Source organism: Ctenocephalides felis, unplaced genomic scaffold (assembly GCF_003426905.1).
Source record: "Ctenocephalides felis isolate EL2017-DRISC unplaced genomic scaffold, ASM342690v1 CF-g0.4_SCAFFOLD_01886, whole genome shotgun sequence".
NCBI lineage: Eukaryota > Metazoa > Arthropoda > Insecta > Siphonaptera > Pulicidae > Ctenocephalides > Ctenocephalides felis.
The window spans coordinates 17713785-17727310 of NW_020538040.1; the positions used below are offsets into that span (position 1 = coordinate 17713785).

Genomic DNA, 13526 nt, shown 5'->3' on the forward strand with positions numbered 1-13526 from the left:
GCCTCAAGTGTACTATTTTACTAGAAACCCAAGCATCTCGGTGGATCACCAACTCTTTCTAAAATTCACGTTATGAAGTAATGGTTCATAACAATTATTGAATTAGTTATTGACTAGTAAATTAATGCCACCATATTGTTTTTTAATTTTTTGTTCCTTTCTCAAATAAATGAATCCATCAACGACGTCATAAATTTGCATGTGCTCTCTATGTCTCAAGGAGGTGCATGATATATAAGTAGTGAGTATTTTTTCCGAGTTGATATATATTTTCGTATTAGTGTATTTGCCGCTGAGTGGCAATAAAGATGATTTCTTCTTATGATCGCGAATTCAGCTTAGCAACCTAGAACCTACCCCCGTCGAAAGCATCAGTCTTTCGAATATAAAAGTAACTGTATACGCGGCATCGCTTATACGTATGCATATATTATTCGGGCTGCTTTCTCGCGTACATGATACATAAGGAATAAGTGCAATCGAAATTGATGGACAAGGTTGACTATAATAGGGGGTAAAATTATAATTAGGCATGTTCTTTTTTTCAATAAAAATGACAAAGACGATAGAGAGTTTTGTAGCATATTGCCTTAAGTTCTATAGACAAAGATTAGAATTTTAGCAATAGTTTTTCATAATAATAATTATATGGCTATAAAACTTCCTTTCTTGTAACTGAAAAATTGATTAATAATGCTAATATTATCTGGGTGACATTTTATAAATAATGCCATGCTGGTAATGTGGTTAGCATTTGTAATATGTTTTATTGGCAAATATTATAATTATACATTAGTAAACAGAAAAAATTTAAGTGTAAGAAATAATCGAGCACTTACAAATTTAAGTTGTCGACTTGCTAAAAATTTTAATATTATGTCGCATACATATTTTTGTTGGGGTTCAAACTTAATTTATCTAAAATTTTTACTCTATCCTATTTAATACCTAATATTTGTGTAAATTACAACAAATTTCTAAATGTTTTTAATGGTGAAATAAAAAACTGGAGTAATAAGAATTGTGATAATTATGATTAAATTATACTAAATTATAGTTATATATCTGGAGACGCTGGTATTTTTGGTTTATTTAATATAACTGCAAAAACATCTAAGTATAATATATAAATATATATATATATATATATATATATATATATATAAGTTTCTGGTTTAGCAGTACAGAACTGTATCAAATCTTAATATATATACAGACTTTTCATGTTAATCTAAAATTTTTTAAATTTTTACTTGAAATTAAAATGTTTCAATCTGAATTGTTAGCATTTTGATAACTCTCATATATTCAATAATACGAAAGTCCAGATTTAGAGAGCATTTTGAAATTGTTTAATATTTTTATAAACAATATTGAATGATTTTTACATATTATTATTGCTCTTAAAGTTTTTACCACTGGTTCGTTTGCAACTTTTAAATTATTCGTCTTGCATTTCACATTTAATTTTATTGATTTTTATACCGTTTAATACATTATTATTATTACATTTAATTATATTGATTTGTATACCGTTTTTACAACATTCACATGCATATAAATTTTACTAATTGTTTTCTGTCTAAAGGACCCAAATATTCTTGAAATATAATTTTGTTTTTAATTAATAACCAACTGGAAATAGCAAAAAATAAGCAATTGATATGTTCCACATTTTATAGTTTTAAATTACTTAATACAGTATTATATTATTGTATCTGCAATAATTAACCTTTAATTTTATTGAGAAATTAAAATGTTACATACTAAAACAACAAATTTTACTTTTATAGTACTAAAAGTTTGCCAACATATTTATTGTTAAAATCTCTATGAATATCTGATAATTTGATGTGCATATGTCTAATGATCATTTTTGACCGCCAATGGCATTTATTTTTACTTTTTCCACTAGATCTCCCAAACGCTAAACTTGCATTAATGAATTTGATCAAATCTTCATCTTGTCAATACAAATAAAAAGTTTTTTTAAATTATTAAAATCGGTCGCTAGATATATATATATATATATATATATATATATATATATACAGTAAACCCTCGCTTTACGCGGCAAGTGCGTACCGTGCAGTATAGGAACCGTGCTATAAGAAACTCGTATTTAACATAGAATTCAGGCTAATTCGTAGTGCGTTCTATGGAACCTTACATAGTGCAGTATGGGATCCGTGCTATGAGAGACTCAGAGTTGGTACAAATCGCACCATTTTTATCGCGTTGTATGGAGACCAAGAAATACAACTTGAAGTAGAAGAAATACGGACGAAATGACATGTAGGACATTGACACCTTATTCAAAAATTGGCGCGACGCAGTAGTCAGCTCAAACGTGTTCTTAGGCGACTATTATACAATCAGGCATGTCTAAAGATAAAAGTCGATAACAAAATTTACATCAATACCCTTTTGCACAACGAACTTATGGGCTGTTGACCAAATACCGTGTAATAAGAAGTCCGTGTAGTCGGAGGGATGTCGGATTTTTGCTCCGTGTAGTATGGGAACCGTGTACCCAGAGTGCCGTGTAAAGCGAGGGCCTACTGTATACATCAAATATAAATTGTAAAAACTCAAATGTATTTTTACATGGGACCCTTACCTTTTCCTTCCCTGATCGTACGTACGCGATCTCTTCGCCTAACGACTTTTTTGCTCCGCGTATAGATTCTCATTTGCATACGGCATTCGGCATCGTCAATATGATTAATAAACCAAAAGAAATAGGCAATAAATAATAAAAGGGGCACAATAACGCCACCGACTCACCCTCCGACCCTGCATTGTATGAATGCTCAGAGCATATATAAATACATACGATAATATAGAACAAACGATATTTTGGTAATGGATATTTTCGAATTGCTTGAATTATTTATGATTTGTTTACAATGCTAATATTAAGCAGTAATAGATAATAATAGTAACTTCCCGTAGAGTAAGTTTACTGTAACATATACTCTCAAAAAATCGAAAATGAAATTTTTGCATATCTTCATGTTTCAATATTCCACAACATTATATATCACTCTTTTTCCTAGCAAATTCCGAGTGGAGAGGGTTTAACCTGAAACCGTATGTTTATTAATTTTTTTTTAGAAAAGCTCACGTCATTACTTTATTTCTGAACATTTTCACAAACCTTACTTAGAAAAAACTCACGCATATGTAGGTGTGTGTGTATTTTGTGTGTCCACAATTTTTCATCCATGATTTCGGTGGCACGGATCAACCGATTTGAAATATTCAAAAAACTAAAACGATTTTTACTGATGGGGAGGAGACGTGCTGATTTGTTTTTGGAAAGGGCAGGTTTAGCCGTTTCCGAGATATGGAGCAAATAGTGCAGAAAATATAGATCAAGTTTTTGAGAGTATCCGATTTGAAAGATTAAAACATTCATTCAATTTAAAACATTCAATTTGTAACGATGCTGAAGTGGTGATTTATATTTGGCAAAGACAGGCCTAGCCGTTTGGGAGATACAGAGCTAAATGTGCAAAAAGTTGTAGTTTTTGAGAGAATATAGCATTCGATTTGAATGACTCAGAAAAAAGTTTTTGCTTGTTTTGACAGTATGAAGAAACGATTGGTTTTCGGTGAACGCATTTTTTTCAATTATGTCAAAATTTCAATTTTTGTCTAATTTAATTAAATTTTAAAAATTATTCGGATTTTAATTTTAATTTTAGATAAAATCCTAAAGCTCACTTGTATACTTCAAATAAATCGTTTTAACATTGCAATTCAGTTCATATAATTTCTAAAAATATGAGATAAAATCCTTCAATATAACTACGCTTCATTAAGTTTTGTTTATTTTTTTTTCATGTAAACTTATATAAGCGTCATCGTCTAATTCATAAGTTCTTATATTTTGTCTATAAAATACAAATAATGAAAGTTTCAGTGCTTATAATAATATATTTGAAAAGTTATAATATCCTTCGAATATTTCATCATCTTACGGGAAGTTCCAGCAATTTGTCTTAAGTCACAATTTCATGCACCACTAGTTTGTTTATTAAATATGTCTAAAGTTTGTACAAAACTACTCTGACCATTTTAGTATTATTAGTAAATGATATGAACAATTGAAGTTTCAATTGGCCATACATTACTTGTATATAATCTATGTTAAAATATTTTTTAATAGTCCAACGAATTTATTATAAATTACGAATTCAAGTTAGATGCATACTTATGAAAAATAAAGGAAAATTGGCATCAAATTTATTATTAATTTATTACTACACTGTGAAAATCATAGCCACTAGAAGGTTAAAAAGTAATAAGTAAGTTATTACGAAATTTTAAATTTAAATTTACTTTTAAAAAGTAATAAGTAATAGAAAACTGCTAGATCCAGCATGATATTCGAATATTAAAAATGTTTAAAAGAATGTCTAAACAGAATAATATATGAAAAAAAGTATCTCGAATAGTATACAATTATGATAAATAGAAAGAAAATATCAAACCAACTATTTGATACTTCTGTTTAATTTCTCATTTAATATATCCAAATCATACAAATAACATTCTCAAGATATTTTAGTATTTTCTGATAATTTATCAGAAATTACCTACAATTATTGACAAAACCACATTTCTTCATCGGTCTCAATTTAAATTTAACAAATGTAAAACAATATGAAAGACAAAAATGTCTAAAGCGAATATAATGAGCAAATATAAGACATGGACTTTGATCAGGATCGCGGAGTCAGGGGAAAAAGATTCCGGCAAGGACTTGGAATAAGAACATAAGGATGGATGTACGAATCTTCTCCTTGAAGAATAGTTTTCTTGGGGTGGTGCAGACTTCAAAAAATTCCATTGAGCTTATAATGGTCGATACATCTCTTCAAGGAATAAACGAAATATTGCGGCAGAAGGCTAATCAACATATAGAGCGAGGAACTAGAGAGTCGAGTGTTATTATTGGCTTCTTATGGTATCATACTATATGGTACTCCTGGTCTCTTTGTGACCAACTCTTCTCTCTGTCTTCTGCCTGTACAAAAGACAATGATTTAGTAAATAGAATAAGTTATAAGCTGAAATTTTTCTACGCCTTACTTATTCTGATAATGACCATAAGGCAACCAGATTTGACCAATACCGCACGCCAATTAAGATCTAAATTCATCTTCACATGCATCATATCCCATATTAGTAGCCCTAGCCCTACTATTCTTGAAGTCATCTATACACGATTTGTTTTCCTTTTAATGTATCTAAATATTTAAGATATTAATAAGATATTAAAAAAATTAAACATATTATTTTAAAGATTTGTTAGTTAGACATTATTCTTATTCATTTCATATACTGTTTATTAGTTTAATGTTTTCAATATTAAACTAATTCATTTTAAAAGAATTTTGACAGATAGTTAAAACTGAAGTTTATAAATAATTATGATATGACCTGATTATTATATTCCTCATCCCAATCCTGTTCGATATCGTTTTCCCCTGAATCCGCGTCCTGATGAAGTTCCATTTCTAACATTAGCCCATTGTGATTGTGTATCTTCAAGTTCGGAAATATTTCCAGGCAATTTTATTTTTCGTTTGGTTTATACACACGTGGGATATTGGTTATTACCAAAACAGCAATTTATTTTATTTATAATTTAGAATCATATCTGGTAAGCTACCAGAAAACATTAAAATTTCGTGAACATTTTTAGGGGATTGCGAATTGTGGACTGTATTTTGTTTCAATTTAAATGTTTCAGCTACCTAGATAAATAAATATATATTTTGATATTTTTTTTTGTTCGATTTTGACACATGCAATTTGATTATAGGTTTACTGTCAATGCGTCGAAATTTCGAGAATTAAATGTGTCAAATCATTTAGTAGGGAAAAATACTTGAGCAATTGAATTAAAAAACACTAATATTTTAACTTATGGACTTCCTGAAGAATAAACATAGGCTTGTGACTTGCTAGTTTTACCGACATTTTAGGACATTCTGAATCATTTGAGATCAAAGTTGGAAAAAGAGATAGAAGAAATCATTGATTAGTGGTGATGTCACCATGGACCTGCTTTTGGGCAAACTACTATTTATTATTATAACTAAACTGAATCATGTATAGACAATGTATATATAAACAAAACCCAATACAATTATTTTGCATAAAATAATTCAAACATTTTTCCCTTTGGGTTCAAAAAATATAAAATGAATGAATACGTAGGTTTTCCTAAAAGACAATTATATTTTATTTTTATTGTCGCAATCGAATCGTAAATAATTATTAAGAGCATATTATTCCCGCGGCTGCTTTCGAATTAAACTTAATTCTTACGTTTATTTTTTCTCTAACTGCTTTTTTTCATAATTAAAATTTATATCAAGCGCCGCGCCGTTCTATGGGACAAGATGTTCTGGAAGTAGACGGAGAGCCAGTGGATAATTTGAAGATATTTATTTTTAATATGATCAAATATAGAATATAATAATAATAGTAAACTATAATATTGACGTAATATAAATATATATAAGATGAATTCAATAGTTTTCAGTATAGCTGCAGTGTGTATTGTTGCAACTGTTTTTGCAATTAATTTATTAATACATAGATTACTATAAATGCTATATATAGAAATCAAATTTACGTACAAATAATTAAAAATACTAATTTGCAAATATTTGGATTAACAGTTTCTGAAATTTTTATCAGTCTTTTTCAAATTTCACAGTCGTTTCTTACATATTTGACTATTTTCCTAAATTTTGACCACTTTCTAGATTTTTTGAATACTTTTTCTACATTTTTGATTACTTTTTTATTTTTGATTACATTTTTTAATTTTTGACAAATTTCTTGAATTTTCGACTACTTTTCTCGATTTTTAAATACTTCTTCAAAGTTTTTGATTACTTTTCTCGAGTTATTGATTACTTTTTTGAACTGCTGATTAATTTCTTGAATTTTTGACTACTTTCTTAAAATATTGACCACTTTCTTGATTTTCAAATACTTGCTCTGAATTTTTGATCACTTCTCTTGATTTTTTGATCACTTTTTTGAATTGCTAAATAATTTTTCGAATTTGTGACTACGTTCTTGAATTTTTAACCATTTATATGAATTTGTAACCAGTTTTACGAATTTTCTACTAGTTTTGTAAATTTTAACCAGATTCATGAATTTATCAGTTTTATGAACTTTTACCTATTATTTTGATTTTTGACCGATTTCTTAAATTTTTGATCTGATAGATATTAATTAAATTTTATTTTTTGAACCAATAGCAATTGCATTTACATGTTTATTGCATTTTGAATCAGTATCTTAAATTTTTAATTATCTTTTTATATATTAATTATTTTTATCTATTATTGATTAGTTGTTTATGTTCTTGAACAGTATCTTACATTTTGGATCAGTTTTTCATATTTTTTTATCAATTTGTATTATACCAATTCAACATATTTCATCTTTATTATTTTTATTATATAATTATAGCATTTTTCTTCAACATAATTTCTGTACTAAAAGTTTTTCAAGTCATTTCTGCAAATTATAATTAAATTGAAAATTGTAAATCATATTATTTTAAAATACCATTAAATTTATTAAAACTTAATACCTTTAAATTTTAGTCAAAAAATACATATGGGACAATTATCTGATAAAATAGAAATGTTATGGTGATGCTATATTACGGGTCTATCTTCGTATGAGCTGGTTGTAACAAACTGTCGAAAACCTATGTATTACACATAGAATCTAATCTACAAAACGCAGAAACGTCCAATAACAATTTTATTATAAATCCAACTTTCTTATGTCTTCTTGATAAAAGGAGGTGAAGAAAAGTTTTGTGTGTAAAACGCCTGATTGCATAGCAAAACCATAGCTTTTAGATAATTCGGTACTATCAATTCATACGAACATAGACCCGTAACATAGCATTAGCATAACATTTCTATTTTATTCGAGAATTGGCCTTTTAGTTTAGCACAAAATGAATTGGATTGTTCGAATATAAAAATACACAAAAAATAAGAAGTCCAATCATCGTGAGTAATTCCACCCCCAGCCCTACACCTTTCGACAATAACGCTTTAAAAGTTTTTATGCTTAATTTATGCCGTGCATTCTAATAATATAGTATTATTATTCATACCTACAGCCTCGTAATCATAAAATAGTATCTTTTTTAAATTCGTATGGAGACCGGACTATAAAAATAAATGAGTGAATTTGTGTAACAGCCATTGTTCTTCCTATAACCTAACTGTTAATTTACATACATCTAGAAAAGGAATCGCCTCGAATATAATGTACGTAGTTTAAATTTATACTTTTTGTTTACAGAAAATGCGACGAGGATTGTTCTTTAATTCTTTGTCTTCACTTGGGTTGATTTATGCTAAAATTGTGAGAGATTTGAATACTTATCAATACTGACAAGTATTAAATTTATTATTATGTATCAGGTTGATTTTTAAAGGAGTCTTTTGATCTAGAGAAAATGAATTTTATTCGTGATTTAAGAGGCCGTACAAAATCAAAAAAATTTTTTTTACAAATATACTAGTATTTCACAAGTTAATATTTATTGTTTCGAGAATACAGAGAAAAATAGCCAAAAAATTATAATTCTAAAACATTTTAAAATGGGGGATCACAAAAAAATTTGGCACCAGATGGTACCTATGATTTTAGCCCTCCAAATAACCTGAAGAAAAAAAAAATTGATTTTTAGAATATTTTAGATTGATAGAATACTATTTGGAATATTTAGAAGCTGTAGAATATTTTGATTCTCAAGATTACTTAAAATCTTAAGAACATTCGGAATTTTTGAAATATATGAGGATTAAATATTACGTTAAACAATTGAAGAAAGTATCAAACCTACTGTTATAAACGTTGTATACATATATGTATGTATATTAATATATGTATATTAATATATATATATATATATATATATATATATATATTTGTATATTTGTATATATCAAATGATATACGTTCAATTTTGGGACAAAAATACAATTAAAACAGATGAGTTATTCGCAAAAGGTCGCGGTTATAACCGCCAAGGGAATATTTTGCTATAAGAATAAATGATCGAGCATGCATATATATATGATGCGATGTAATTTAAATATTATATAACGTTTCTTCCTACATATATAGTAATTTTATAGAGATTTTAATAATAGGTGCAAATTTTGTTTAGTTTTCTATAGGTTCTGGGCCATGGTTTATTTAAGTTCAAATGATACAAAATTATCAAAAATGTCGATTTGTTCAAGTTTTTCAGATAATTGAAAATTTTTCAAATGTGTTTAAAATTTTTACAACTATTAAAAATGTTAATTTACGGTACGGTAAAATTCAGCAATTTGCTTCAAGGTAGAATGACATGAACCATTAGTTTGTGAATTAAGCTTCAATTAGAACGTTCACAGGATTCTAACAGATCTTACTATCTACGTAAAGGTTTAAAAATTTAAGCGTTTGCATTGCTTGTATTATTTAATTCAGAACGTATAAAATGATTTTGGAAAACTTTCAAAATCTTATAATATTAAAGCCAAATAACTTATCAAATGTATGTACATTAGAAGTCTTTAGTTCGGCTTGGTCGGTATCGACCTATGTCGGACTATCGAAAATTCTGGATAATTATGGGGCGGTAATTATGAAAACAATTAGGCTAATAATTGAACTCCAAAGTCAGTAAGTTGGAGTAATACAAACAATAAAGCTTATTTTAAATTTATTAACATACAGTGCTCAAAACCAAACAAACTAACAACGAAAGAACATACTTTTGTTATGGAGTTTCTGATATTGCCTTTTATCTCCTGATATCAACAACAAATAAATATTTTACATACGAATGAGGCTTATATAAACATATAATAAACTACGGAAATAATTATAATTACGAGCATATAAATAAAAATAGATAATAAATTGCTTTTTACCGCTGCATATGAAACAACTCTAACACTCATCTAGCACCATCTTATTTATTATTCATCGATCCAATTTGAGAATGAAGTATGAAATAGCTTTGATATATATGTATATATGAATATATATATATATATATATATATATATATATATATACATATATATTATAAATTTAAACCGATGCGTCGTCGTTCGTTCTAAGCTAAGAGAGTATAGTTGTGATATTTAATTTTAATGGCCTGGAGGGATCTTCTCATCCATAGACTCACCCTCTCCTGACGATTGTCTCCCAAATGTATCATAAAGCACAAATGGAATAGAATATACTAATACATTGGTAGATGATAGTTAGTTGGAGGAGTGATTTGTTAACAAGATGAAGAAAACATACATTTGTATATTTTTTAAATCTAAATATTAAAATATTGTGTCTTTAAAACAGCTGTGCAGCGCGATTGTTATGAAATATAGGTTCAAAATTTTCAAGAAATTTCAAATAATAAGAAATCTAATTTTTCAAAAATCTCACACTTCTCAAAAAATCTCATTTTTTCAAAGTTTATAAAAAAAATTAATTTTTGGTACGGGAAGTTCTAATTATTTATTTCCTTGTTTAAAAAAATCGAAAAAAGTAGTTGGTATTGGTATTTTGCTTTATGTTAAAATAATCGACTTAATCAAGAAAATAAATTGATTTATGAGTGATATTTGAAAACGCGAACACATGAACTCGGAGTATTTTCTAATAGCAAATTCACAATTCACAAATCAATAATTTTTATAATTAAACCAGTTTCCGTAGGACTTCAATGGTTTAGTATGTTCATTAAGCCCAAATACTCTATCGTTATACCAAGTAAATCGTCTAATTTTAATTTTAAAAAACGTCAAAGAAACTACTCATTTTTTCAAACTTTGAATTTTCAAAATTATACTACTTTTCGTAAAGCCGTAATATTTCAGTAAGTTCTATAAGTCCATGATATATATCGCCAAAAAAAGTTCCATGAAAATCGGGTGAATTTTTTTCAACAGCTAATTACAAGAAAACGGCTCGGTGGATTTTCATCCAAAACTAATCAGTATCATTTCCAACTAATATCTTTCGAACAGGTTTTGATTTTTTAAAATCGATTCGGTAGTTCAAGCTTAAATGCGGAAAAAAAGTTTAACACTTTTTTTTAAATAATAAAGAAACGGTTTGGCAGATCGTCTCACATAACTGACAAACGATAGTCCTTATTGAGATATATCAAATGGCTTTTAAATTTCTGAAATCGTCGATCAAAGGTCTAATTTTGACGAATACCAAAAGAACGATACTAATTTGCAAACTTTGATGAATTTTTAAAGCTAAACGAGTTATCGTAATGCTGTAATATTTTAGTATGACCTAGAAAACTGTTATCTACCGTCAAACAAATAATAATAAAAATCGTCGAATTTTTTTTTAAACTTCATTACAAGAAAACGGCCCGGTCAATCTTTACCAAAAACTAATCAGCACGATTCCCAACCAATATCTTTCGAACGGTTTTTGAATTTTCAAAATAGATTAAGAATTGCGGGTTAAAACGTGGACAAAAAATTTTCACTTTTCTGCGATTTACAAAGAAACGGCTCGGCCGATCGTCACACAAACGCTAGTCCACATCGAAATACATCGAATCGCTTTTAAATTTTTGAAATCGGTCCAACCGTTTTTGAGAAATCGTCGATTTACGGCAAAAAATCTGTTCACACACACGCACACACAAACATTCATACTTTTTCCAAATTTGGGGTCATTCGATTCAGAATGGTTTGGAAAGTCGAGAAAACATAAAATTAGCGAATCAGATTTTTTGATGAAAACATAAACCTCTCCTTCGGGAAGTTAATAATCCAGTTTAAAAAAGAAAACAGTTATTAGTAAATCTTTAAATATTTTTTAAATATATAATATTAATTATTTATGATTGTTGATTTGAAGAAATGTATATAAATTGTCTTCTATATAACCAAATTTGCCAATCAACCCTCGAATGTGAACCCCGCCCGTCTGCCAGCCCCTGAGAGTTTCCCATCCCCTGAAACCGAGTCCAAGTCGCAGGGAGCTATCTGATTTATAGGTATGTTTCATCAAAGACTATTGTATTTGGCGAGGGATGATTTTGCATATATTATATTTGAATATTATATATATATATATATATATATATATATATTTACAATTGTTATTATTAATGTGTGTATGTAGAAACGAACGCCATACTGTCGGGGCCCTTGGTTTCACAGATTGATTTCTGCATATGCATATTTATATGAAAGGATCCGAGATGTGATTCTGAATTTTCATCTAAAGTGATAAATATGTGGAACGTTTTGTTATGAACTGAACAAGTTTTGATTTTTGAATTATTTGTATAAAATCTCTTTATATTCTCCTGGGGGGTTTCCTACTCTAGAATTTAAAAATAATCATTTTTTTGTTTTTTTTTGATATTTCTAAAGTCTAACTATTCAAGAATGTGGAAGATATAGCTGTTGGACCTTCATGGTACTCCTCTGTTTCTTTAAACGAAAAACTTTAAAAGTGTTTTTTTTTTGAAACTTTTGATACGGTACCCACGATTACTCAAATTCTAGTGGACCGTTTTACTTGTAATTATTACAGATTTTATTTTTATAGACTACTCTTCAGTATGAATGCTCATTACCAAATTCTGATTTTTACTATTTAAAAAATATTAAAATGTCAAAAAACTTACAAAACATTTTTTTAGAAAGTTGCCATTTTGTGAGCAAAAACATTTTTGACATGTAGTTCATACGATTGCGATATTATGTTAAATTAATAATATATCTATATATTTTTTCGTCGGATTTTTTGGCGGGCTGAAATCGATAATGATCGATCAGTATGATTAGTTTTTTTTTCGACCAATTTTTTGAGACTTTGTCTATTTCGAGTTTTCTTCTAGATTCTCCAAAAATTTAAGACCTTCTCAATGGTAAATATAGTATAATATATATATATATATATATATATATATATATATATATATATATATATGTTTTTTACAGCTTGTCATAAATTATTTAAAATTTATGTCTCCAGACCAAAGATGCCCATTTAAGTTGTTTTAATAATCTTTACTATTCATTATTTTTTACATGCTCTAACTGTTAGCCAATAATTATTGGTTAATTGATTATAATCAATTAACATATATCAACTTAGAAACAAAAATGAAACTAAATTCTGATTATAAAAACGAATGAACATGGATTCATATATGGTAGAAGAATGATTTCGTCCATATCTATTGGTGACAATAAAAACTAATTGTAAGAGCTTTAATCAATATTACGTATTAAATTTAAATTAAATAAACATTTAAGTATAAAGAATCTTTTACCTCTCGATATAAGATATATATTGTAATACCTAAATATTGTTATGAAAAGCGTGAAAAATCTCTATAAAACATTACATAACAATGGATTTATCCAATTGTGTATTCTATTTCCTCCTATGAGTGTATCAGGATATAGTTTAGC

At 27.9% G+C, this 13526-nt stretch overlaps 1 protein-coding gene across 1 annotated transcript in view; it reads right to left on the bottom strand.

Annotated features, from left to right (window-relative positions):
- LOC113374697 (splicing regulatory glutamine/lysine-rich protein 1-like) overlaps window positions 1–5227 on the bottom strand; it is a 71830-nt gene extending 66603 nt beyond the window's left edge. The window contains exons 1-2 of the mRNA XM_026614672.1: window positions 5101–5227; window positions 4985–5035 (exon numbers count right to left, since the gene is read on the bottom strand). Of these exons, the coding sequence (XP_026470457.1) occupies window positions 4985–5035; window positions 5101–5227 (178 nt within the window). The remainder of the gene's footprint in view (window positions 1–4984; window positions 5036–5100) is intronic.
- Window positions 5228–13526: the final 8299 nt, after the last annotated feature.